The following is a 26,496-nucleotide window of genomic DNA, read 5'->3' as shown; positions in this document are numbered from 1 at the left end:
CGACTATCTGTAATGAGTAAAAAACATAGGATTTTACACGTAGGAAATTTGAGAAATGTCTTTCACAACTAGGACTGAAATAACACCGCGCGAAACTGGATGATTTTATTGAGCGCAGAAAGCTGCTGAGGCATGTGGGAAGTAGCGTCAGGGTCCAGAGCTTAGCGCCACACTTTTTGCCGTAGCGCCAGATGCCAGTATTGGCGCCAGGCGCTACAGTTAAAAGTTGGCGCCAGTCTCTGTTTGCTGGCGCCAATTTCCCCCAATACCGAGCCAGAAATATGCGTTCTAATTTCGACCGGTTTTTCGTATTGTTTGCTCGATCCTACTTCCTGATTGAATTTTTTCTCACTTTTCTGAAACCCATATGTGTTCAACATATGGACATAACCCTCTGGGAATTCATGCTCTATCTACCTGATTGAACGCTCCTGGCAACAAAGGGTACATCTGAGAGGTTGAATTCACCAAACCATGGAAGTGAGTTTTTTTTTTCTAAAAACTCGCGGTGTTCTATCCACACGCGTTAACCCTTCACGGTTAGGCTTCTACGCAGTGCATCTGGACAATTAACCATGGACCCTATTTGACTAAACCATATCCCGAACTTTAGAGAACTAGAGCCATGGTTAGGTTGCGAACTCATTGCATCATATTGTGCTTACTTGACTAATTGTGCATTATTTGTTGTGCATATATATTCTATTTTCTCTTAACCGTTTGTTGATTTATGTTGAGATTAAAATTAATGACATAAAGAACTTTGCCTAATTAATTAATTAATTAATTCGAGTCAATAAAGTTTTTTTTTTCTTCTTTTAATCGGAATTGACCTAGTACGACTTTAGGCATACCCCAGTTGACTAATAATATCGAAAACAGTCCCAGACCGAGGCTCCAATATTGGTGCCAAAATCTGGGCTGTAGCGCCACCGTATGGTGTGTAGCGCCATACATTTACTAAAAATTCTGGCGCCAACTACCATATTGTGACGCCAGTCCTGTCGCTTGGCCGATAGTTCGGATTATTTGTCGAGTCATCACCTAATGTCTAATTAATCAGTTTCCTGTTTAATTCGGTTAATTTTGCTGGCAATAATGTTTAATTAAATCAATATTCGAGTTTAGGCACTAAGTCCCATGGTCTTACACAAGAGTCCAAGCATGTCACTTACACTCAATACACACACCAATACACATGTCTCGACCATGATTAAGGGAGTCTTGTGTGCGCGCGTTATTTTTCGTCATTTTTTTAGTGGGGTAAGTCGGATATTAATCCTCCAATAAATAATAGTACTTAAGTTCCCTAAACACATGTACATTATTGCTCCCCAAAAATATGCATACTTTTTTTTAAAATAAAGCTATAAAGTCAAACTGATTCGAGTCAAGTAATTAAAACGCAAACTGGCTTAATTTACAGCGCGTGGTCAAGAAAGGAAGGACGATTAATCAAAGATAACCTCTTCGTACAAGTCCAACTTTTCAACAAACCTATAGCTCGCAAGAGGAAAACAAGAGTTATAATGGCAACTCAGGAATAAGTTAACGATCTCAAGAACCAATTGGCTACTGTAACTGAGACACTGAAGCTCCTCGCACTTAAGATCGAGGATCCCGCGAAGCAACAACAAAAGGACCTCATGCAAGAAAGCCTAAGCAAGTTGTCCAGCGACTACAAGTTTCAAGAACTCACATCCCAAGGGGTCTCGATGGATAAGGATCTTCTTCCACAGAAGTTCAGTGCCAACGACATCCCAAAGTTTAGGGCAATCGACAACCCCTACTTCCATCTAAGGGCATTTGAAACAATAATGAGTATCAAGGGTATCGATAAGAAAGTTTTCCCTTCTATGTTCTCGCTATCTCTCGAGACCGTTTGCCAACAATGGTTCTTTTCTCTTGAAAAAGAAAAGACCTCTACCTGGGAATCCATAGCAAACGCTTTCGTCGATAGGTAAAAGTGCAACGTTCAAGTCGAAACTGACCATAGAGAACTTGAAATCCTCAAACAGAAGGAGAATGAAGGCTTCACATCTTTCTTTAACAAGTGGAGAGAAACCTCAGCTAAAATGATTGAGGTACGAAGTGAAAAAGAGTCCGTGAGATTGTTCATTAAAAACCTCCAAGAAAAATATTCAAAACATCTTAAATATCAAAATAACCTTCATACCTTTAAGGCTGTTTATGATATTGGGATTAATATTGAAGATGACTTAGCTAAATCTAAAGCTGCCAACAACAACTCCAACAGTGGCTGGAAAGGAAAGAAGAACGACAATCCTTCTTCTTCCAAAACCGCCCACTCAAATAATGTTAGCGCCTTTAATCTAGGAGAAGTCCTCGCCATGAACAATCAGGGACAAAAGAAACCCTTTAGGAGAAACTTCACTCCTATTGGCATGAGTTATGACACCGCGTTCGATCGACTAAATGCAAAAGGTCTTATAACTCCCATTGGACCATTTGGAGATCCACCAGTCGAGAAGAGGTCGCCTAATTGGAACCCCAATGCACATTGCAAATATCATCAAGGTAGGGGCCATTCTACTGAAAGTTGTTGGAAGCTTAAGGAAGCTATACAAGACCTAATTGACAGTAACAAGCTGCCGTTGCCCCCTGCCAGTAAGAACCCGAGTATTGACAATGCACCTCTAGCTCACACATTGGCTATCTCCGATGAAGAAAGCGAAGTTGACCCCTCATCCCTCATTAAACCTGTCAAAGCAACCAACGTCGAAGAGGAAGAAGAAGAAGAGACCTTTTTCAATGTCAAAGATAATCTTCCAGAACCAGCAAATGAGGTAGAGACACGAATACTCACACTGTATTTGAGGGAGACATCGCAACTGTTACATGAAACTCTCAAAATTTTGAATGAACTTCACAAAGAATATGATGAAGAACCTAAGAGAGAATTCACACCAGTAAAAACTACTTATGAGGCAAAATACTTTCCCTTACAAGTCACCGAAAGACCCAAGAAGAGCAATAAAATTTATACTCCAATTAGGATCCCGTATGTACAAATGTTTAAAATGCTCTCCGAGAGTGGCAAGGTCAAACCTCTCGAACCGAGACCATTTGAATCATTAAAAAGAATAGATAGATATTACTGTCAATACCATCAGTCAGGAGGACACACCCTAGAAAACTGCTTCAAGTTCAAGGATTTGGTGCAGAAAATGATTGACAGAAAGGAATTAGTCCAAGTTCAACAAGAAGAGGATATAAATGTTAATGGAGTATGGGACAGTGACGAAGAAGATGTCTATCTAAAAGACATATTAGGACATTCACCTTCTGTATCATACACCACGGACGACATTTGGGCTGAAGAAGATTCATCAATAGACGTCCTTACAAGATCCGGGAGAATGAAACCTCCCATTTCAACACAACCCATGCCTACTGTACAACAAGTTCCCATACCTATCATCGAAGACAATGACATTGTTAAACAATTCAAGAAAACAAAAGTGGAGATGAATATATGGAAGTTTCTGGCAACATCTCGAGAACATAGGTTGGCTGTGATGAATGCCTTGGATAAAATTGGGATAGATTCTGACACCACTCCTGAGGGACTAGCTAACTTCCTCACGAGTGATCTCCCTAGTCCAATTAATCTAATCACCTTCTCTGATAAAGATTTACCCCCGGAAGGTGACAAACACTACAAGGCGTTAAACCTCACAGTAGTCTGCAAAAGAATGAATGTTCCCATGACTCTTGTAGACAATGGATCGGCTATTAATGTCTGTCCACTTAGGACTGCAAGGATGCTCGACATAAAGGATGAGGATTTAACTCCGTCCACACAAGGAATAAGAGCTTACGATAATACTCGACGTCAAGCTCTTGGCAAAATAACCCTAAATGTGACGGCAGGAGCAATAGAACATGCTACTACTTTTCAAGTGGTAGACATCAAAGCCTCATTCAATTTGTTGTTAGGACGCCCTTGGCTCCTTGACCTAAAGGCCGTCCCTTCATCTCTCCTCCAACAAGTGAAAGCCATAGTTGTAGGAATACCCATCACTATTGATGATTCGCCAATGAGGATCAAATCAATAGAGAATCCAATCATCAACGTGGAGCACGACGAAGATGATGAAGACCTATGGGGCTTTAACGAAGAAGTCTCCTTAATCCAAGAGGATGAAAGGACATCTCTTTGCCACGACCCCCATTCCAACATGATTATCAACACTATGCTAAAGAAACAAGGACACTTCCCTGGGATGACCTTAGGAAAGAAGAAGGGGATAGCGAAATCGATAGAGTCACCTGGCCTCCCTAAGCTAGAGAATTTCGGACTTGGTTTCGAACCGACTCGGAAAGATCTCAAGCGAGCCCAGGACAAATTGAAAGCACGTAGGAACGCTCGCATTCAAAAGAAAGCAATTCCAATGGATCAGTACCCTCTTACGCTTAACGATCAGTTTATAAAAGAAGGAGAGGACTATCCATGCCATGAATTTCCCGAACCATTTGTTGTAAATGGCATACGACAACCACGATTTGAGATTTTCTTGGATTGCTACTTCATTGACGAAATCCCAACTCCCGTCCATAAGGAGAAAGCACCCCCATGCTTTGACTTTAACGTCATGGGATTACTGTTTGGGCGAGAAAAGAATGAGCCAGTTTATGAGGAAGATAACTCCTCACTCATTCAAACGGTCCTACAAAGCGAAAACTTCGACCCCTCAAAGCTAATAACTCCAGCCGAAGGATTATTGCAAGGGTGGCGCAAGACTATCAAGGTGATTACTTCGAGTGGAAGGAAGATATCAATCACGACAGGACAAGGGCCGATGTTTGAAGAATCGTCAGAGTCAGAGTCAGAGTCAGAGTCAGAGTCTGAGTCGGAGTCTTTCCCTTTAGAATCTTCTAAGTCTTTAGCTATAACGCCTTCCCTTCCTATTTCTTCTCATAGGATAGTTAGTGATCCAATCCCTGAGGACATATCGCTCTTTGATGTAATGATCTCAGAGTATAATAATATCGCTCATTCTCCTTACTTCTCGTGTTCTTCCCTAACCCAAGATGACGAATATTGCTTAGCTAACGATGAAAAAGATAAAGAATTTATTAAAGCAATGGAAACACTTGAAAAGAAAACACCAGTAATTGAAGAGACTGAAACAGTTGACATCTCAAATGACTCAACTCATAAAAGAGAAGTTAAAATCGGACTAACATTGAATAAACAAGAAAGAACCGATTTAATTAACTTGCTTAAAGAATTTATCGATGTATTTGCTTGGTCATATGAAGATATGCCAGGCATTAACAGAGAAATAGCTCAACACACTATACCATTAATACCAGGAATGAAACCTGTAAAACAAAAGTTGCGTCGAATGAAACCCGACGTAGCACTTAAAATAAAAGAAGAAGTACAAAAACAAATAACTTCAGGTTTCATCAAGGTATCCAAATACCCCGAATGGGTCGCCAACGTCGTCCCAGTTCCAAAGAAAGACGGAAGGGTAAGGATGTGTGTCGACTATCGAGATCTAAATAAGGCAAGTCCAAAGGACGACTTTCCTTTGCCACACATCGATATTCTGATAGACAACACAGCAAATCACGCGCTTCTCTCATTCATGGACGGATACGCAGGGTACAATCAGATTCTCATGGCGGAAGAAGACATGGAGAAGACAACTTTTATCACACCATGGGGCACTTACTGTTACACGGTAATTCCATTTGGGTTGATAAACGCAGGTGCTACTTACCAACGCGCGGCAACTGCCTTGCTCCATGACATGATGCACAAAGAAGTTGAAATATATGTCGACGACATGATTGTGAAATCAAAGGACCGTCTAGGCCATCAAGTAGCCTTAAGGAAATTTTTCGAAAGGCTAAGAAAATTCAATATGAGGTTAAATCCATCAAAATGTGCTTTTGGAGTCACCTCAGGCAAGCTCTTGGGGTACGTCATAAGCTCTAGAGGAATAGAGATAGATCCAACCAAGATTAAAGCAATCATGTCAATGCCACCGCCCAAGACCGAGAAACATATTCGAGGATTCATTGGCCGGTTGCAATACATAAGCAGGTTCATATCAAAACTAACAACGATATGTGAACCAATCTTCAAAAAGCTTAAGAAGAATGTACCAGTAATATGGGATGATGAGTGTCAAAAAGCCTTTGACCGGATCAAAGCTTATCTCGCAAATCCTCCCGTATTAGCGCCAGCACTTCCCGGAATACCTCTTAGGTTATATTTGACGGTTACCAAGGAGACAATGGGAACCATGCTAGCACAAGAGGTAGAAAACAAAGAGAATGCAATCTATTACTTAAGTAAGAAGATGCTCGAATACGAAACACGCTATACACGACTCGAGAAATTGTGCCTCGCTTTGGTGTGGGCCACAACTAAGTTGAGACATTACATGTTGGTGCATACCGTTTTCGTGGTATCTCGATTAGATCCACTCAAATACTTGTTCGAGAAATCAACGCTCAATGGACGTATTTCAAGATGGATAGTCAACTTAGCCCAGTTCGATGTGCGGTTTATGCCACAAAAAAATGCTGTTAAAGGATCTGTGGTGTCAGACTTTCTGGCACATTTTCCAATAGAAGACTCGACACCAATACAGGACAATGAATTTCCAGATGAAGATTTGATGGTCACCGAAGATGATACTTGGACCTTGTATTTCGACGGTGCCTCAAACCAAAACGGATGTGGTATCGGAGTGCTACTAGTATCATCTAAAGAAGAACACGTCCCAATCTCAATAAAGCTTGATTTCGACGTTTCCAACAATGCTGCTGAATATGAAGCATGTGTGGTAGGCCTTGAAACAGCTCTGGCATTAGGAGTAAAGAAGTTAAGGATATTCGGAGATTCCTCTCTAATCATCGATCGAATATCTAAAGGGTGGAAAGTAAGGAGCGAAAGCCTAGCCCCTTACCAAACTTATCTGGAAACTCTTACCGATCAGTTAGAGAAGGTGGAATACACATATCTACCTAGAGAAGAAAATCAATTTGCTGATGCCTTGGCAAGATTAGCCTCAATGGTTAGGATTCCCACGGATATCGAGCAAATGCCTCTAACTAACGAAAAAAGGCACAAACCGGCATATATACAGGCTATAGAAGACGACGACCCAGTCCAAGACGAAGATGAAGAACAAGAAGAAGAACCATGGTACACAGACATTCTCAACTATGTCACCAATGGAGAATACCCTCCTCATGCTGACAAAAGAGCAAAACGAGCCTTGAGACTTTTGGCTTCTCAATATGTACTCATAGACAACGAGCTACATAAAAGGGTACCTAAAGGTCGAACCCTCCTATGTGTAGGGAAGGTGGATGCACAAAGAATAATGAGAATGGTTCACGAAGGAATATGTGGAACTCATATAAATGGCAAAATGTTAGTCCAGAAAATAATGCGACAAGGGTATTACTGGACTACCATGAATAGAGATTGCAATCAATATGTGAAAAGATGTCCTAAGTGTCAAATTTATGCCAACTTACAACACGTTCCCCCATCTTTGCTCTACACCTACACATCACCATGGCCATTCTCTACATGGGGAATTAACATAATTGGCAAGATCGCTCCTCCAGGGACAGGAGGCCATGAATTTATTCTAGTAGCAATTGATTACTTTACAAAGTGGGTTGAAGCGCAATCATATGCTAAACTCACCGCAAAACATGTAGCACTCTTTATCGAGAGAAATATCATTTGTCGATATGGAGTCCCACGTGAAATGATAAGTGACAATGGCACTCACTTTCAAGCTGAATGTGAAGAATTGCTACATAAATATGGTATCCAACATCATCATTCGTCCCCTTATAGACCTCAAGAAAACGGAGCAGTCGAGGCAGCTAATAAGAATTTAAAGACTATCATCGAGAAAATGACAGAAAATTATAAGGATTGGCCTGACAAGCTTCACATTGCATTGTGGGGTTATCGCACGTCAATCCGTACGTCAACAGGAAATACGCCATTTTATTTAGTATATGGAATGTATGTCGTACATCCTGTCGAACTAGAAATACCATCTCTACGTATTGCGCTAGAGAGTAAACTCGATGAAGTTGAATGGACTAGGGCACGATATGAAGAATTGATCCTACTGGATGAAAAACGACTAGAAGCTCTACATCACACTCAGTGCTATCAAACTCGTATGGCTAGACATTTTAATAAGAAGGTTTAGATCCAAGTAGGAGATTTGGTATTAAAAGCGCTAAGACATGATAGACACCATTCATGAGAATATTTGGTGAAGGTTTTAGTGGCTAAAGACATGATTATTATTTTTTCAAAAGAGAAAAACAATTTTTTTTCGCTAGAATTATGTGAAGTATCGGCTGAGCAGAGGGCTATTTATGCACAAATTGCGAGGAATTTCAATCTGACTGGAATACGGAGTACCGTCATTGGCGTCACCCATCAGCTTTTGGCGCCACACGCTAGAAATAGCGCCTGGCGCCACGTGCCACAGGCTGGCGCCAGCTGGCGCCAAGTCAGCAGGACAGCCGCGCGTGCTCCGTTTGCGTTTTGATGTTAAATTGGAGTCGGTTAATGACTTTATGGCCCCGTTTTAATGTCTTTCTATCCTTTTCTTAATTCATTAAATATAGTAATTATTTTTAGTTAATTTTTTATTTCCTTTTTTGGATGTTATATTAAAATTCAAAAATCAGCCTTTCTCTCCGTTTTATTTTTCCTTTTTATTTTTCCTTTTGGGGGAGAGAGTCGGATAATACCCTCCATCAATAATGAAAATAACGGAATTTTTGCGCAAAATTGTTATCACATTTGCACACACTAACATACACTAACATAATAATAGATAAATTTACAATAACATAAAGTACAAAGTGTCTAAATAATAAGTCAAAGGCAAAGTTCTATAAAAAATCAAAATAAAATGCATATACAGAAATAAACTACGGCGCCGGAGGACGTAGGCCTATCATGCCATAAAACTGCGCCGTCCGAGGAGTCACCTCTCCACCAGCTCCGGCCTCAGCACCAGTTCCAGTCTCCGTAGGAGGAAGGAAACTCAAAACAGGACCGCTCCAGCCAAGGTCAACCTGAGGTTGAGACAGCGGAGGCTGCTGCGATGACGAGCCGACCTCGTACATCCCACCACCTCTAAAAGGCGAGGTAGCCTCTCCTACCGGTGCAGCAGGAGCACCCTCAGAAGAAGACCCTGAGCCCTCAGCAACGTCGGCTCGAGCAGCCTCGGAACGACCACCTCTACCTCCTGACGAAGTACGACGACGTCTCGAGCTAGACCTCGCCGGCTCTCTCCGCCCCTCAGGCCTCGTACGGGTGTGAGAAGCAATCGGTTGACCCTGCAAAAAGAATTAAATTAGAAACAAGGTAAAAAACTGAAGCAATAATGCAGATATAATGAGTAAAGAAAAGTTACCTCTCGGACAACGTCGTCTCGACGACAGGTAGCCGCGTTCCTCATCCGAACGAGTTGGCTCCGGAAGGCATCTATGCATCGTGCCATAGCCGAAACCACTTTGCGTGAGAACTGTCAAGGAAAGTTAAGTCAGTAAAAATGCATGATAACTGAATACAAGATTCTAAAGTAAAACTAGGCTTACCCTAGTCTGGTGCTGAGGAATTGACCGCTCCACGAAGCGCTCGCCCTCAGGAGCCGGAGAAATTATCTCCTCAATCGGCCCGTACATCCCCTGGTAGTGGATGGACATACGGGGTGGCACAAACTCAGTGGGACCATCCTGCTAAGACAGAAAGAAATCAGCAAGGTATCACTTAGGGGCTACTCAGCGAAAAACAAAAGTTAAGGATCTTACCCTCACATCCTCGGCCGGTACACGAGCTGGAGCTAACAAAGGAAGTAGCTCCTCAGCATAACTCCGCCCAAGGATCACATGGGACCGCCAAAGGGAACCAGACTCTTCAGCCATGCTCGACAACTCTCTCTCGTCAAACATGTGACGTGGTAGAGGAGCAGGAACAACAAAAATATCGGAAGAGTGTTGTCTAGCAACTCTCTCTCCTAAGTATACAACCGCTCCATAGGTCCCCAGAAAGTAGCGGCGCTCAGCAGAGTACTGTGCGGCTAATCCAGGGACTGTCCAACCACCCCATGGTCAGTATACTACCTCAGGTCCCTATAAAAATACCAATCGGGTAAGAACATGTATAAAACGTCGCAGAAGAGCAAGATAAACACTAAAAGTCATACCGAGATGCTCCGACTCCGGACACGTGCAGTAGACAGGTCCACATGGTGGCTGCCCCAAGAGGCGCTCACCGGATACCCCCTCGTCGATGGTCTCGCCGGCGCAATGGAAGGAAAATACTCATAGAACCAGATCTACAAAAAAGCTAAAGCATGAGTAAATGCTGCCTAACATATAGGGCTAAACTTTATAGGGAATAATGTTTACCTCTACGACTTTCCAGAAAGCAGACAGAGCAACATTCGTCCTAAAGGACCAGTGGCGACACGAGTCCCTCAGCGCGCGAACGAAGTCAGTGTAGGCCAAGCTGGCCCAGTCATAAGTCCCGATCCGCCGGAGATCGCGAACAACAGGGAGGTAATAAAGAAACGCCCTACTACCCCTGTCAGGGGAGAATGTCCCTGACAACAACATCAGCACAAAGATGCGCACCCGCTGCTCTCGGGTGGTCGCATCGTCATCAAGAGTCGATGCCAGCGTCGAGCGGCGAATTCCCCTAGCACTGAACTGAGTCGTCTCGACCTCAGCTCGGGCCGAACAGCAATCGGCCCAACAGTTCCTCGACCTCCGGAGAAAAGACGTCGATACCGCCGTCGAATGGCAACGGCACAGAAGAGAACTCTAGTCCTGTGATGAGACTGAAGTCTGTAGGAGTGACCATCATCTCACCCCATGGAAAATGAAAAGTGTTGGTGGTGTCCCAGAAGAACTCCACCAGAGCGCGTACTACATGGTGACCCCCGCTAGAGGCGGCCATAGCCTCGGAGGTCTCAAAAAGGGCAACCAATCTGCAAGACTCCCATAGGAGTCTCGTCTCTCGGTCTCTGGCGATATGCATCCTATACAAATCGCCTAGACCATCACAGCCAGAGCCGTGATGTCGTGTCCTCCCAGGCTCGGTTCCCTGTCTCACCCTCTCAGAAATGTGGTGGACAGGGGCAAAGAACAAGGTCTGCTCATCCCACTCTAGGAACTGACCAAGCGAAGTGGACGGTGTAGTGTCGTCCTCCACGAGCTCATGCTCCCGTCTAGTGTTTCGGGACCGTGAACCTGAGCCTCTTTGTCTAGCCATGCTACATTGTGCAGAATCATCATAAATTAAGGTTCTATGGTATCTAAAGGTTTGCCTAGCCGCGTGATACTATGTTCGCAAAAACAGAGTACATAATACTAAAACAGAGCACAAATTCAAATCGAGCATGACATCATTTTTTCAAGCAATTAAACAATTTCTTGCAACACTATAACGATTATTGTGACAAATTGAACGAGAATTGCTAGCAAAAACATCAAGAACGGGCCACATTGTTCTTCACGACCTTAAGAGGTCCAACAATGGTGGATTGCTCATTTCTTCACCAAATTGAGTCGAACAAGTCTCAAATTACTCCCAAGGCAATATAAAAACATAAACAAGCAATTTCATGGCATAAAACTTGATAAATGAAGCAAATTGAGCATTATAAGTTTCAAATTTTCATGAAATTCGTGAATGAACATGCCAAGAGTTCATAAAAACCGGTGTGAGTTGGAGGAAAACTTACATAGATCAAGAATATGGATGAGAAGAGCTTTGATTTGCAACAAATTTGAGCGAATTCGGTTGAGAAACGAATGAGCAACGATCAATTGAAGTTTCGACTTCTTTCGAGCAGCGTTCGCAACAAACCAGAGCACGAAATGAATTGAAAACGGGAATTTAAAGTGATTCCCGTGCTGGCGCCAGTCCCTAGGCATTGGCGTCACATTCTGTGCTTGGCGCCAGACGCCAATTTCAGCGCATGGCGCTAATGCCGTAAGACTGGCGCTGATTGTTTTTCAGCGACGCCAAAGCAGCCAGCCACCTTTTATGGTTGTGCTACCTTTCTGCAATATATTTTAGGTTCCTTGGTACGCCAGTTAGCCCCTGTAAGCAATTTGACATGATTAGGTAATCGGCTTGATTATGTAAAGTGATCGACCTGATGAAAAGATCGTCTCACTTAGCTTAAAGCGCCTAAGCATTGGCTCATTAGCAAAAAGCACCGACATATAGGCTCAAGAGCAAAAAGCACCGACATATAGGTTCAAGTGCAAAAAAGCACCGACATACAGGTTTAAGAGCAAAAGAGCGCCAACATACAGGCATAGCAAAGGCAAGTTCAAGCGAACTTTTAAAGATCGACAGGCGTGGATCTTCGGTATTTTCCTTTGGGAGATTATCGCATCAAATGAGGATGACTTCAAGAGAAGATGTCTTCGGCATCATTCCCTAGCTTGCGGAAAGTTGTCACAAACAACTGAAGGTAATTTCAGGGCGAAATTGTCTTCGATCATAATTCCTGGGGCATGGAAGATGATCATAATGCGGATGAGAATTATTTCAAGAGAAATAATTTTCGATGATATTCCCTTGGACGTGTAATATTATCACAGCGGAGAGGATAGTTTCAGGCGAAGCAATCTTCTAATTGGAAGCAGTTACAAGGCGTAGCGGTTTTCAGGCGGGATGACATTCTCTAGCTTTCAGGAGGTCGTCAAAACAACAGCAGCAGTAGCAGCAATTGGTTACTTTCAGAGACGTGTGCTTGACGGTGCAAGATACGCGTTTCTTAACTCTTTTATCTGTTTAACTAACGCTAGTTTTGCAGGTATCGGCGTTATAAGATTGATTTAGGATCGCAGAACATTCTGAATCATTCTCCCTCCCTATCAATACTTTGGCTTTCGTTTTCGAAACTTGCGTTTCTCCAAACTCAGTCAAAGTGGGGGCTTCTGTAGACACCCATTTGTGTCTCCCCAAAACCAAACCAAGTGATGAGTACCTTTCACGTCGAGTCATAATCGAATGAAACGAAAGTGTGGAAAGGTCTAGTGTTGCGGAAAGTTTTATTTCTTTTCTTTTCTCTTCTCTCTGTTTTTGAAAACTTTATTTTAAGAAAACAGCCAATCCAGTTTGGTTGGTCCATGATATGGGTCCAATAGTGGTGTAGTTGGATGGGGCTTGCAAAGACTTTTCCAACGATATATTATAAGCCCAATTCCGATGAATATTGAGGAAGTTATGGCCAATTTACTAAATTGGGCCCGGTGCGAGCTTTAAGTACGACCCAATGATCTAGGGGAGGGCCTAATATGATTTATCATTCCTAATGCAATTAGGAATGGTTTTGGTTTTCTAGAACATTCTAGAAGGTTTTATCATTCTTAATTCAATTAGGACTCTTCAGAGTTTTAATTAGATCAAATAGCATTTTCGACTGAAATTATATTATTTTATCTTCCAGTACGGGAAATTTATCAGATTTTCGAAAACGCGTTGAAATCCAATTTGGCGTCCAACCCCAGGCCTTGGCGCCTGGAATCAGGATTGGCGCCAGACGCCAGCATTGGCGCCTGACGCTAGCCACTGGTCCTGGCGCCAAGGTGTTTTTGTGGTCTTCAGACTCTGTTTTGATAAATTATCTTTTTTGGATGATTTTCTCTATAAATATCGTATCAAAAACTCCGTTTTGGTTAACCAATTCACCAATTACCAACTATCTACATCTATCGTTCACCGATTCTCTTTATTCTTAAGTTTTCATCAACTCTCTTCATTCACAAATTATTCATCAATTAGCATTCATCTCTTTCAATAATCCTTTTCATACATCTCTTCATTCATCAACTGTCATCAATATTCATCCTTTCTAAACTAACCTTTTTCTTTAATAAATAATTCCGCATTCACAAGATCTAGAAACACCTAGCCATATTCGAAGTTGCCTTCGCCCTAGACGTGAAAGGTTTTAATTTCTGAGGGTTTGGTCCCAAATCTCTATTTCAATTATTTAATTTAATTGTTTGGTTTATTATTTTCCTTGAAGTTACTAACGTGTGTATTTTGTTATTAGAAAGAGGTACGAGGCATCCAAGTAAGTACTTTAATTGATTTTATTGATTTATGATGTAGAAATCATGTTTATATTGTTATTATGATATTCCTAGTATCATGTCTAAGGTAATTTTAATATTAAGTATGATTAAAAGTACGATGCTTCCTATGTTCTTCCTAATATTAATTCATGTTAGTATCATGTTAGGGCTAAAGATTTGATTTTTATTGTTTAGTGACATTCTAGGGTTTGTTATTAATCTTGTTAGTATCATGCCTAGGATCTTGCTATTTTTATTATGCTTTAATATTAACATGAACATGATTATGATTATAATTGTTATAATTTATTATTATTTTGATGATGATTATTTTATTTATGATGATTATGATTATTATTATGATATGATTATTATTATTCTTCATAATTATTATTGATTATGTTGCTTGATGCTTATTTATTCTTTATTGCTTGATCACCTTTTATTGCATGTTAAAGGGAATTTGTATTTGCAATCACGCTTAATAAGATATTAATAATCTTGTTTAGGGTTAATTGTGATTATAATTTCAAGTGATCGTCAATGATAGTTTATTTGTGCATTAATATTCAACCAACATAGATTTAACAGGTTTAGGGTTAATCCTATTGATTATATGTTAGTCAGAAAGCGCACATGAATACGAGCAGAATAAAGTAGAGGCCTATTATTAGGGCAGGTTCAATCTCTTTTAGGTTGGATTTGTACCTTCATCCCCGAACCCTTATTTGGTTCATGACCTTATGGAGTTGACGATCTCTTGGATCGTTAAGGGGTGTAACCTTCACCTCGTGATGGTTTACAAGTTCCTTAAAAACTTGTTGGCGACTATTTTGCTCTATCTTCTTCCCTTTTGGACGCCACCGTACTTTAGTGTATGATCACAGTGGGGTTCAAGCTAATGGGATTTTAAAGGCTTAAAACTATTCCCCACAACAAGCCATTGAAATTTCATTATATCTAAATCTTGTTTCATTAAAACTCCCACATTTTTTGTACCCATGTTTTGCTTGATAATAAATTTGGTGCTTACATGTCTTTTTTGCCATGAGATTGACCCAATTGAATTCCTATGCTACATACTTATGATTGATAGTGTAGTTTTACCTTGATAATGGTTGACTGTTAGATGAGTTTACTACTCAAAGATAAAAACAAAAGAAAAGTGAAATGAAAGCCAACACGTGAAAAGTGGATCTATACTCCCCCTAATGACACGTGCTGGTACGAGAGGAAGCTGTGTGAGCTGAAGGATTTATTCTTGCATCTTGGTTTGAAGCAAAAAGCATAGGTTTGCCCTATGTCCAAGTTAATATGGGAAGGTATCATGAATTGGCTTAATGTGAAATACCACTGCTTGCAGGTTTATCAATTGTGTAACCAACTTGATAAAAGGTATCGAATTTCTCAATTCCAATTTGGTGTAATCAGTGCAGCTATTCAAGCTACTGTGTATGCTATTTGGAAAGCTCGAAACAACCTTCTATGGAATGAAGCTCAATGTGATACTACTGTCATTATTAGTCAAATTAAAGATGTTGTTAGATTGAGAATTAATATCATTCTCCCTAGGAAAATTTCTAGAAAAGATAGCAGGTGGTTTGTCACCTTGTTGTAAGTTTGTTTTTGTTGAGCTGTTGCTTGTATGGTTCTAAACTGTATGCTGGTGTTTGAGCTTAATAATATCTCCTGATTTATTGATCAAAAAAAAATCCAACACGTGTACTAAGTTCACTTCACTCAAGAGATCCAATCGTGGAAGCTCAATACCACAACAGCATAGCAGAGGCAATAGAGGGCCAGTACAGTCCTCAACCAACCAGAACAAGACTAAGCACACCCAACCAAATAAAACACTGTATATTTCACACACATCATACAATCATAAACAAAGATCAATATTGACCCTAACAAGGACCCTAATGATAATTTATAATCTATAAACGAAACAAAAAACATACCACATCTGTCGATTCAAGTACTCTGCCTAGTTGCGTCAACTTCCTCCCTAAGTTGTGATGCTCCATGGAATAGTGGTTTACTCCGATCTTTTTGGACAACTTATTCACCATAGAAGCCAAAGTATAGGGCGACACTTGAAGCTCAAGCTCAATTCCAAAAATGTCCGAGAGGTTGAAACGACAAAAGAAAAACACCTAAGGGGGAAAAAAGTTAGTTAAAGACTAAACAAAAAAAGGATGAGCAAAAGAAAAAAAAAAAGGAAAAAAAAAAAACTTGCTTATCAAAACTAGCCACATAAAACCTACAGTCGCTTTCCCCTTTTTGTATCGTCCCAAACCCTCGTACAGGACTGATAAAAATGTAAAACCCCAAGCATATGAATCCACTTCGTCCAATTTTTCAAAAAACTGGACATAAGAAGTCGCAATAGGTCCACTCGAATCGGGAACGATCATGCAATTAAGAATAAAAAACAGTATTGCCTTCATCCATTGATCAGTAGTCCTAGCCGTATCACAACAAATCGCCTTGAGTTGTGGTATAGTTAGAGCTTTTATCTCCACACGCTCACCAAATACCCTAGAGAACGCACCAAAATCCTTGCTCTTCTCCAGGACAACTGGTTTGCCCCTAATGGGCAAACCGGTCAAGTACAGAACATCTTCAAGGGTGATGTTCAAGCACTGACCATCACATACTCTGAAACAAAAAATCCCATTTTGTTCTACATCCTGGTAATAAGTCATAAGCTTGTCAAATAAGCTCGTAGGGAAGTCAAGTTGCTCAGGCAAATCATAGACTTTAAACAACAGCAACAGGGAGCTTCCCTCTCCATTAGAATTAATTATCCGATTGATTTCATCTTTCATACAGGGTCCAATTCCAACAAAAGGCCGCTCATGGTATTCATCTTTGAACACCCTTTACACCTTTTCGTCATGGTATGCTCAGAGGACTAAACAAACAAATTTTCAAAATATTCAAAATCAAGCAATATTCAAAATCACATCAAAAAATATTCAAAATATTCAAAGAAAGAGAAAAGGGTTGTTATAACAGTATGCAATTAATATCAAGAGAAAACAGAAGAAGAGACACATTTTCAAAAGAGACACATTAATGGGATTGGCACAAAAACAAAGTGATTACTCAAAAATCAAAATTTTGTACAATACATGAATTCTATGCAAATGCTATTGCAGAAGTACAATTCTTAATCAATTAGCGTACTAATGCTTTCTTTTTTCTAAATTTCCCAATATTTCTATTGCTAACTCCTAACCTAAGTGAATCTACATTAATACAAGCTTGTCAAATTCCCTTTTTACCCTGAGATGATTAATCACAAAAATTCAATCTTTAATTCAAAAATTAACACCAAATTATTAAATTAATGAGTAAGAAATGAGAAAATGAATGAGTAAAAGCAACATCCAAAACCTAAGGATCAGATGGTAGCAAAGTAGCAAACTCATTACAAACACCAAAAATCAAGCAATTGCAATTCCTCCAAAATTTCAGATGAATGCTTGCTCACACCCCTTAACCCTTAAATTTTACATGTAAACTATCCACAAGCATCATAGAGCATAATCACGCTAAAATATTGAGCAAAAACAAACTACAAGCAAAACCCCAATTTGATTTTAAAATTTGAACCCTAGAATATTCCAATCAAAATGCAATTTAAACTAATGACTTACCTTAGAATTGCCAAACAATCAAAGAGGAGTGCTCCAAACGTAAGTATGTGAAGATTTGGGGTGATTTGGATTGAATTTTTGTCAAAATTGAGAGAAGAATGGGGAAGAGAAGAATGAGCTGAGAAGTGAGGATGTCGAGCAATGAGGTGAGGAGAGGGAAATTGTTGATGGCTTTTTTAAAAAAACTTTACTTATTAATCATTCATAAAATGCAGCAGCTACAAAGGGTTTCGAACCCCTGACCTGCTTACCCCGCAATGCGCTTTGCTTCGTGTTGTAATTAGACCTGTTAAAATTTGACCTAACCCGTTGACCCAACCCAAACCCGACCCGTTTTTTTGGTTTTGACAACAATTTTTCAACTCGAAACCCATTTTGAACCAAACCCATTTAACCCGAAAATTGGCAGGTTAAATTTGGGTCAGCCTCCACATAGCCCACAACCGATCTCTTAAATATCAAGACACTAAATCCACGATGAAGTTTTATCCGTTTTTTCAAGTGTAAGTAGAGTTAGAATGGGCTGGTGTTAAAAGCACACTCTTTTGAGTGGTGTGTGGAGTGTGCCTTTAACAATCTTGTTAGTGGGGAAGGGTGTGCCTTTATCCAACCTTGTTAGAATAATGTAGGTGAGAGGAAGGGGTTGGAACAGTGGCCTAATTTTTGGGCCCATCTAAACCAACTAACCTAGCCCATTACATTCCCCCCTTTTATCATCTTGTGTATAAATCACACATCTCGTGGCCTAACAGTCCAACATTTCATTTCAAAAGAAAATTGATTTGAAATTCAACGTACAAAAACCCTAATTTCTTCAATTTCGCACCTAATTTTCTATAACTTTCTCAGCTTAGCTAGTGATTTGAAGGAGGAGGAAGAAGTTAAGGAGTGAGAAGAATGAAGCTATGTACGACACGTGGCTCTCTCTCAACTCCACCGCTTCCAATCTCATCTTCTCACTGTTTACTCTCCAACACTCATTTATGCTTTCCTCTCCAGAAACTTCCAGGTTTGTCATATGTTCAATCATAAATAGTGCTTTAGTTCAATTTTGATGATTTAATTCAAAAATGCATATTATTGTAATGTACGAGTAATAGTTTTATGTTGAATCACAAGATGTTTTGTTTTATGTTGTGAGGTTGCCATTAATGGAAGATCTGAGGTTTTGAATTGATTTTAGATTTTAAATGGTGGCGTTGACTTTAAAGGGGTAGTATCATGTCCCATGTCCTTAGGAGTGCATGTGAAGCCGCTTAGCCTCCACATAGCCCACTGAAGTAGTCCAGAAGCTCCTGATTTCCCATACCAAGCCACTGAACAATAGAACATAATCAGATATCAACAAACCAACATTTATATTTATAGTCCTATAAGGCCTTTATGTCCCAAGAAGCCAAGAACTCGTTAGGGTAAAACATTGCCTTTTTGTTGCTTTCCCAAGCAGGCCTTCCTGTCCCCTGCCCTTGGAAGTGCATGTAAAGCCGCTTAGCCTCCACATAGCCCACAACCGAGATCTTAAATATCAAGACATTGAATCCACGATGCCCCTTGGGGCCATAAGAGTGTTTAGCCCTTACTACAGCATATCCCCTAAAGTAGTCCAGAAGCTCCTGGTTTCCCATAGAAATCCACTGAATAATAGAACATAATCAGATATTAGCAAACCTACATTTATATTTTATAAGAAGATGAGTGAAAAACAAAAACAACATGAACTATGGCCAGCAATAGGAATCGATCTCGGGACAACGAACTCATGTGTGGGAGTATGGGAGGCACAACATGGCCGTCTTGAGATCATAACCAATGACTTGATTAGAAAGCAAACCTAGACCGTGCTTCTAGAACTCATCAAGGTCATCCTTCCGATCCAAGAAGCCATAGGAAGTACTTGTGAAGTAGTACCTTTTTGTTGGTTTACAAAGCAAGCCTTCCTGTCCCAAGCAGTGCTTTTCTGTTGCTTTACCAAACGGGCCTTTCTGTCCCAATAAGCCAAGAACTCATCAGGGTAAAACATTGCCTTTTAATTTTTTGCTTTCCCAAGTAGGCCTTCCTGTCCCCTGCCCTTGGAAGTGCATGTGAAGCCGCTTAGCCTCCACATAGCCCACAAACGAGTTAGAACTCATCAGGGTAAAACATTGCCTTTTTGTTACTTTCCCAAGTAGGCCTTCCTGTCCCCTGCCCTTGGGAGAGCATGTGAAGCCGCTTAGCCTCCACATAGCCCACTGAAGTAGTCCTGAAGCTCCTAATTTCCCATACCAAGCCACTGAACAATAGAACATAATCAGATATCAACAAACCAACATTGATCTTTTGGTCCAAATTGATATGAAAATTCATGTGTGGGACCCTTCACACTATAACCACCACCAAATCGCCCGTATTTCTTGTTACTAGTATGGATTGTTATCGATATCACTTGATTATGTATTCCATGACCAGCACCACTTTCATAGGCCCCCGACGAACCCGTGATGTACTCACCCAAGACTAATGTCATCTGCATTTTATCGCCAAAATAAAACAAAATACATTAGTATGTATGTGAGAAATCGAAAAATAAATTTAAACGATATGAAGGGAAGAAAAAAAAACATTTTAAAGTTGCTCCCGGTACGTTCACCGTACAAGTCCGATAACACTGATTTGCCATACTCAACGTACTCAAATTGCAAAGATGTTATGTCGTTTTTTTCCATAAGTGATGATAATTTTGCTGATCATACTCCGACCTTTGTCATCCCATGGTTCAGTTGGGAAATCACCTTTCAACAATGGCCCAACTTTTAGAAGGTTTTTTGCAACAACATACATTGTTACATATATTCACATCAATTATCAACCAAATAAAAGTATAATAAAAGACAAAAATCAAACTGCAAATCTGATTATACAATATAATTCATTTGATGGTAAAACTAATCTATGAAGCATGAAGTCAGACAACATGAATGCTTCAAGTAAAACAAAGCAAATGCAAGTAAAAATGAATGTAAAACTGTAAAAGTATTTCATTTCCTATAATAAAATAGAATTTCAAATGAAAAAACACACATGATTTGAAGTTGAAATTTGTTTGAAAGATTATAGTAAGAAACTTACCATTAGATTTTTTGAAATGTAAATGCTTCACTACTCATGTTCTGTCTTAAGTCATGAGTAGTGAAGCATTTACATTTCATAAATTGTTTACTTATGATATAATTCATAAAGAATCCTTCCCCTTTTGTATATACAAGTTAAAGAATCCTTATAAATTTCATAATTTATTCTCCACAGTGGAAGACAAGTAAGGATTCTTTCAAATATTTAGGTTTAGACATGATGCTACTCCTATAAAGATAATTTCAAGTAATGAAAAGTTTAGTATAAGCAGCAATATCAAGAGAAAGGGAAAAGGAATAATCATAAACGCAACAAAAAGCATAATGAGATCGATTTCATTTAAAGTCGACAATTCGTAGCATAATACTAACTGGTGAACTTAGATCCTAACTATAGCAAATCCAAATTAGTGAATTATAAACCCTAACTAGGTGTACTACTAGAGTAATAGCTAATGAAGCGAAGAGGCTAGCTATGGAGTTTAAGGCAGCACAACCAATATCCAACTTACTTGGAACCCAAACCAAATGTGGGATCCACCTGATGAAATTGGTATAAAATGAATGTTGATGCTTCTTTCAAAGATAGGATCTCTCCTGCTGGGATTGCTATGGTGGTTAGGAATTCAAGAGGGGAATGGATAATGGGTGGTCAATGCAAGAGATGGGCAAATTCTGCAATGTCTGCTGAACTATGGGCTCTTTGGGAGGGACTAAGTTTAATTATGGATAATAATTGCTCTAATGTCACTATCTCCTCTGATTGTAAAGTGGCAATTCACCTAATCACATATGATGTACACTATGATAGTGAGCTTTCTGGTTTGATAAGAACATGCAGGGAGCTGCTTAGGAGAAACATGAGGCTGAAAAATGAATATGGGAGCAGAAACACCAATGTAGTGGCGGATGCAATGGCAAAATCATGTAGGAACAATTCTACTATCAATGTAAATGAACCTACTTCTTGTATTGTGACTCCTTCAGGACTTATTGAAGAGTTGTACCTAAAAGAGCTTGCAAACACTAATTAATTTATGCTTTTTCCTGTTTGCATAAAAAAAATAAAAAAAAAATAAAAAAAACTAGGTGTACTACAATATCCATATATACTCACATTTTACATCAATCACATGATCTTATTCAAGCAAAACAGTCTTAAAGCATTTTGAGAGTCATCTCCCACAAGAACGAAACACAAGGCACTTCAGAATTTTAAGAAGAAAATAATATAAAATTGACAAGTAAAAACTTACAGTGTAAATGTCCCTCTCAGTTGCAGATGCAAAAGCAGTTCTCACCAAATCTATTGCTGCTAAAATATTTTTTTGTTCTCGTAAGCCAAATGCTCAGTTGATTAGGGCTACTACTAATGCCAAATGCACAGTTGAAGAAGAGGGAAATAACAACAACAACAACAGAACAGAGCAACAATAATAACAGTAACTAAACAACAGTAGCAATAGATCGAAAAACAACAGCAGAACACACAAGAACAACATACATTGACCAATGAATAAGAGAGAGAAAGAAGGACCTTAGGGGAACATTGCCAAACCCACACCCCCACCCAAAAAAAAACAAGTATGAAAAGAGTAGGATACCAAGCAAACATAAACAAAATTAAGCAAATACGAACAAAACAAAATGCTTTTATTCTTCATGATAATAATAACAGGGGACTATTCTGACAACTTTGTTTTCTTATTACAGATTGAGTCACATAATATTGTACAAATGAATTCATTGAATTGAACCAACAAAGCCTTAGCTTTATATAGGTGTATTTTTCCTCTAAAGTATTACAAACACAAATCCTTAATAAATTCAAGATAACCACTTTGCACAATTTATACATACACAATCAAGAATAATGTTCTAAGCTTAGCTTGCAATGGAAACAAACTCAAGGTATCAAGATAATTTGGCCAAGACAACTCGGCCAAGACAACTCCCTAAGCATATTACATTGTAAGTTTGGCAAAAGAATAATGTTTTAATACTATCATAAATCATTGCAATGAAAACCATGGTTCCAACCATTAATAACTTTGCTCAAGTTTAAGCCAAATTGTCATACATATGTGAGAAAATTCAAGCATGTTTTGACAACAATAAACAAGTAAGATTGAGCGAAATTATGGTAAAAACAGGCAGTTTTCAAACCTTTCTCTAAGCACAACTGAGCAATAAATCATGCCAAAATTCCATGCTTAAACTACCAAGATCAATTCACCAACACTCATGCATCAAAACTAAGCCAAAATTTAAGAAAAAATTCAAGAAAAATTCCTCCATAATTTCGAACAGATTTTCGCACAAATGGAGGGAATCTCGACTTATTTAAGCAATCTAATCCAAGCCAAATAAGCTTAAACATACTTAAATATCAATATACATAATCCACAAGCATCATAGAGCATAATCATGCAAAAATATTGAGCAAAAACAAACTACAAGAACCCCCAATTTGATTTTAAAATTCGAACCCTAGAATATTCCAATCGAAATGCAATTTAAACTAATAACTTACCCTAGAATTGCCACACAATCAAAGAGGAGTGCTCCAAACGTAAGTATGTGAAGATTTGTGGCGATTTGGATTGAAGTTTTTGGCAAAATTGAGAGAATAATGGGGAAGCGAAGAATGATCTGAGAAGTGAGAATGTCGAGCAATAAGGTGAGGAGAGGGAAATTGCTGATGGCTTTTTTTTAAAAAAAAAAACTTTACTTATTAATCATTCATAAAACGCAACAGCTACAAAGGGTTTCGACCCCTGACCTGCTTTCCCCGCAATGCGATTTGCTTTGTGTTGTAAATAGACCTGTCAAAATTTGACCAAACCTGTTGACCCAACCAAAACCCGACCCGTTTTTTTGGTTTTGACAACAATTTTTCAACCCGAAACCCATTTTGACCCAAACCCATTTAACCCGGAAATTGGCAGGTCAAATTTGGGTCGGGTCGGGACGGGTTAACCTGTCGGATCAGAGTTTTTTTTTTAATTTTATTATTATTATGTTTAAAAATGAAACAATGTAAGTGTATGTCGTTTCAAGTACTCCGTAGTCCCCAAATACAAACCCAATAAAGTGAATATTGAGATATAACGCTTTAAAAAATACATCCATGGGATTCAAATTTTTTTATTCAGCTTCCTTATATTCAATTGGAATGGAAAATTATAGGTTTTAAGTACTGCAAATCTACCCAAGTTGCGAACAATGTGAAGATTCCTTTGCCTACCAGTGGATGTGACTATTATGGAAGCTGCACTAACCCAAAGATTTGTGCTTGTGCCCGGCTCAATGGTTCAGACTTTCCATATTAACTTGTAACTGAATATATGTTACAAGAATAACCACCATTAAAAGCTCATAAAAAATGGGGGGTTACTAGTTGATAAAAATTAACTCTCATAACATCCAATGAAATAAATAAGGCTTTAAAACTAGAAATAATTGATATTTTGATAAATCACTAGTACAAAAACCCCCCCTTAGGATTTTGATAAATCTTTGGGTTATGACTCAGTCTGTAATTTTATATACTAGTATATAAAATTATAAGGGTGACATAATCCAAGGATTATTTTAAATCTTTGGGTTATGTCACCCTTATAATTTTATATACTAGTACACAGGTTTAATTTTCTAATACAAAAAATTTATTGTGAAAGCTTCAAGTAGTATGATATACACATTTCTCATTATTGTACAATATGCAATGGACTTGATCTGCTTTTTGGTGAAATCAGTCATATCAATTCAGAATCCTGATTTTTTACTAAAATAGAGGGGCTTTTAGCTTTTTAACCTATCATATTACACAAAGATTCCTGCATATATCCATGCCTTTAATTTAGAATCCTCAATGTAAACTTATTTTATATATAAATTTTATAATATATTATTACACACATTTAAAGATTTTTTATTTAAAGTTGTATCTCGAGTGATGTGAAAAAGTAATTGGGTCAAATAATAGGGGTACGGACCTTTAAAAACTTGTAAATTAGGTGTCAATCGAAACAACCTCATTTCTAGTTTTTAACACCAAATAAGAAATAGTATATTTATAATTTGTAGTTCCCTCTAGGGTTTGCTCTTGGGAGGGTTTTTTCTTCTTCTTTTCGAAGTTTTGGGTCCTCTTGATCGGGGTTTTCTTTTCTTCCCTTCTTCTCTGGTTGGTCCTATCTTTCGAGCGCCTGTTGTTTCCTCTGTTATCGCGGCCTCCGTCTTGTGTTTTCCTTGCTATTTTGCTGTCGTTTCTAATAGGGTGGCCCGTCGGGTTTGGGGGTTTGGTCGTCTAGCCTTCCCTATTCGTCGGCGTGCCACCCATTGCTGCCACTTGGAGTTTCGTTTGTTTTTGGTCGTCGGGGACGTAATTGATTCTCCTTTCGTCGCGGGGTGTTCTGCCCTTTAAGTTTCTGACTGAGTCCGCTGCTGAGTTGTGGGATGCCGCGTTTGTTGTCTAGTTTGGCGCTTGGCTCGGTGGGTTGGATTGATTCGTACAATTGGTCATCGCGCTTGGTTGAAAAGCCAGTGGCGCGAAGCTACCGTGCGCTGGATTATGACTGAACACCTCTAAGACGGGTGATTTAAATAAGACGGGGTGTTTTGAACACTATAGGGCGCTTTAAATAATATAGTGATTTTTTGAATGACATACAATGATATAAATATTATAAGGGGGTTTATTTAGTATAGGGAGGTTTGAATATGACATAGGATGATTTAAAGGGGGTTTAATTAGTATAGGATGGTTAAAGCAACATAGAGGGGTTTTAGTTTAGGGTGGTTTAAACAAAATTGGTTGGTTTAAAATAATAAGAGGTGTTTTGAATAACATAGGGTGATTTGGACAACATAGGGTGGTTAACGGAAAACATAGGGTGATTAAAATAACAAATGGGGATTTATGTAAGATAGGGTGGTTTTGGAAAACATAGGGTGGGTTGAAGCCATGGGGGAATTTGGCGAACATAGGGTGATTTATATGTACATATATATATATATGTATGTATACACTAGGACCCTTCAAATCATGTTTGAGCCTATGTTCAAACCAAACCCACTCCCTATTTGAGTAAGGCTAGATGCCTGCCAAGTTCAGATAAGAGAATGCTTTCTCTAACCATTAAGGGAAAGGCTCGATGAAGGAAGGAAAAAGCTTTCGGAGATTGATATTTTCTTAGTTTTTCATTGAAAACGAAGAAGACCGAGAATGTCAATCTTATACATGTACATACATATATATACATATATGTTTACATATATACATGTACATGAATGTTATCCTAATTTACAACAGTTTTCTGTTAATTTATTCGTGATCTTTAATGTTGTATCCCCTTGATTGTGAATATATATGTCATTAATTTGTATTGTATTGATTCGATTGCATCCTCAAATTCAAAATAGGACACATTTCTTTGCTCTGTCACATAGCTGTTGCTATGTTTTCATTATTGGCATTGTTTTTATTGTAGGAAATGCCGAGGGTCAGAAATAAATTCCAACTCTAGATTGTCCATTGCATCATCATTCCGTCTCACGATGGCCACAATTGTCATAGTTCATATGTC

General features: G+C 39.1%; 1 protein-coding gene and 1 long non-coding RNA gene across 2 annotated transcripts in view; one reads left to right on the top strand and one right to left on the bottom strand.

Annotated features, from left to right (window-relative positions):
* LOC110720154 overlaps window positions 1–18,075 on the bottom strand; it is a 44,755-nt gene extending 26,680 nt beyond the window's left edge. The window contains exons 1-2 of the long non-coding RNA XR_002511288.1: window positions 17,802–18,075; window positions 16,098–16,292 (exon numbers count right to left, since the gene is read on the bottom strand). This is a non-coding gene — a long non-coding RNA (uncharacterized LOC110720154). The remainder of the gene's footprint in view (window positions 1–16,097; window positions 16,293–17,801) is intronic.
* A 3,393-nt stretch (window positions 18,076–21,468) lies between these two features.
* On the top strand, window positions 21,469–21,942 carry LOC110720226. Its single transcript, XM_021899232.1, has one exon. The coding sequence runs from the start codon at window positions 21,469–21,471 to the stop codon at window positions 21,940–21,942; it is 474 nt and encodes a 157-aa protein (XP_021754924.1).
* The last annotated feature ends 4,554 nt before the right edge of the window (window positions 21,943–26,496 follow it).

Source organism: Chenopodium quinoa, unplaced genomic scaffold (assembly GCF_001683475.1).
Source record: "Chenopodium quinoa cultivar QQ74 unplaced genomic scaffold, ASM168347v1, whole genome shotgun sequence".
In the NCBI taxonomy this organism is placed as follows: domain Eukaryota; kingdom Viridiplantae; phylum Streptophyta; class Magnoliopsida; order Caryophyllales; family Amaranthaceae; genus Chenopodium; species Chenopodium quinoa.
This window is presented reverse-complemented; position numbering and strand designations above follow the sequence as displayed.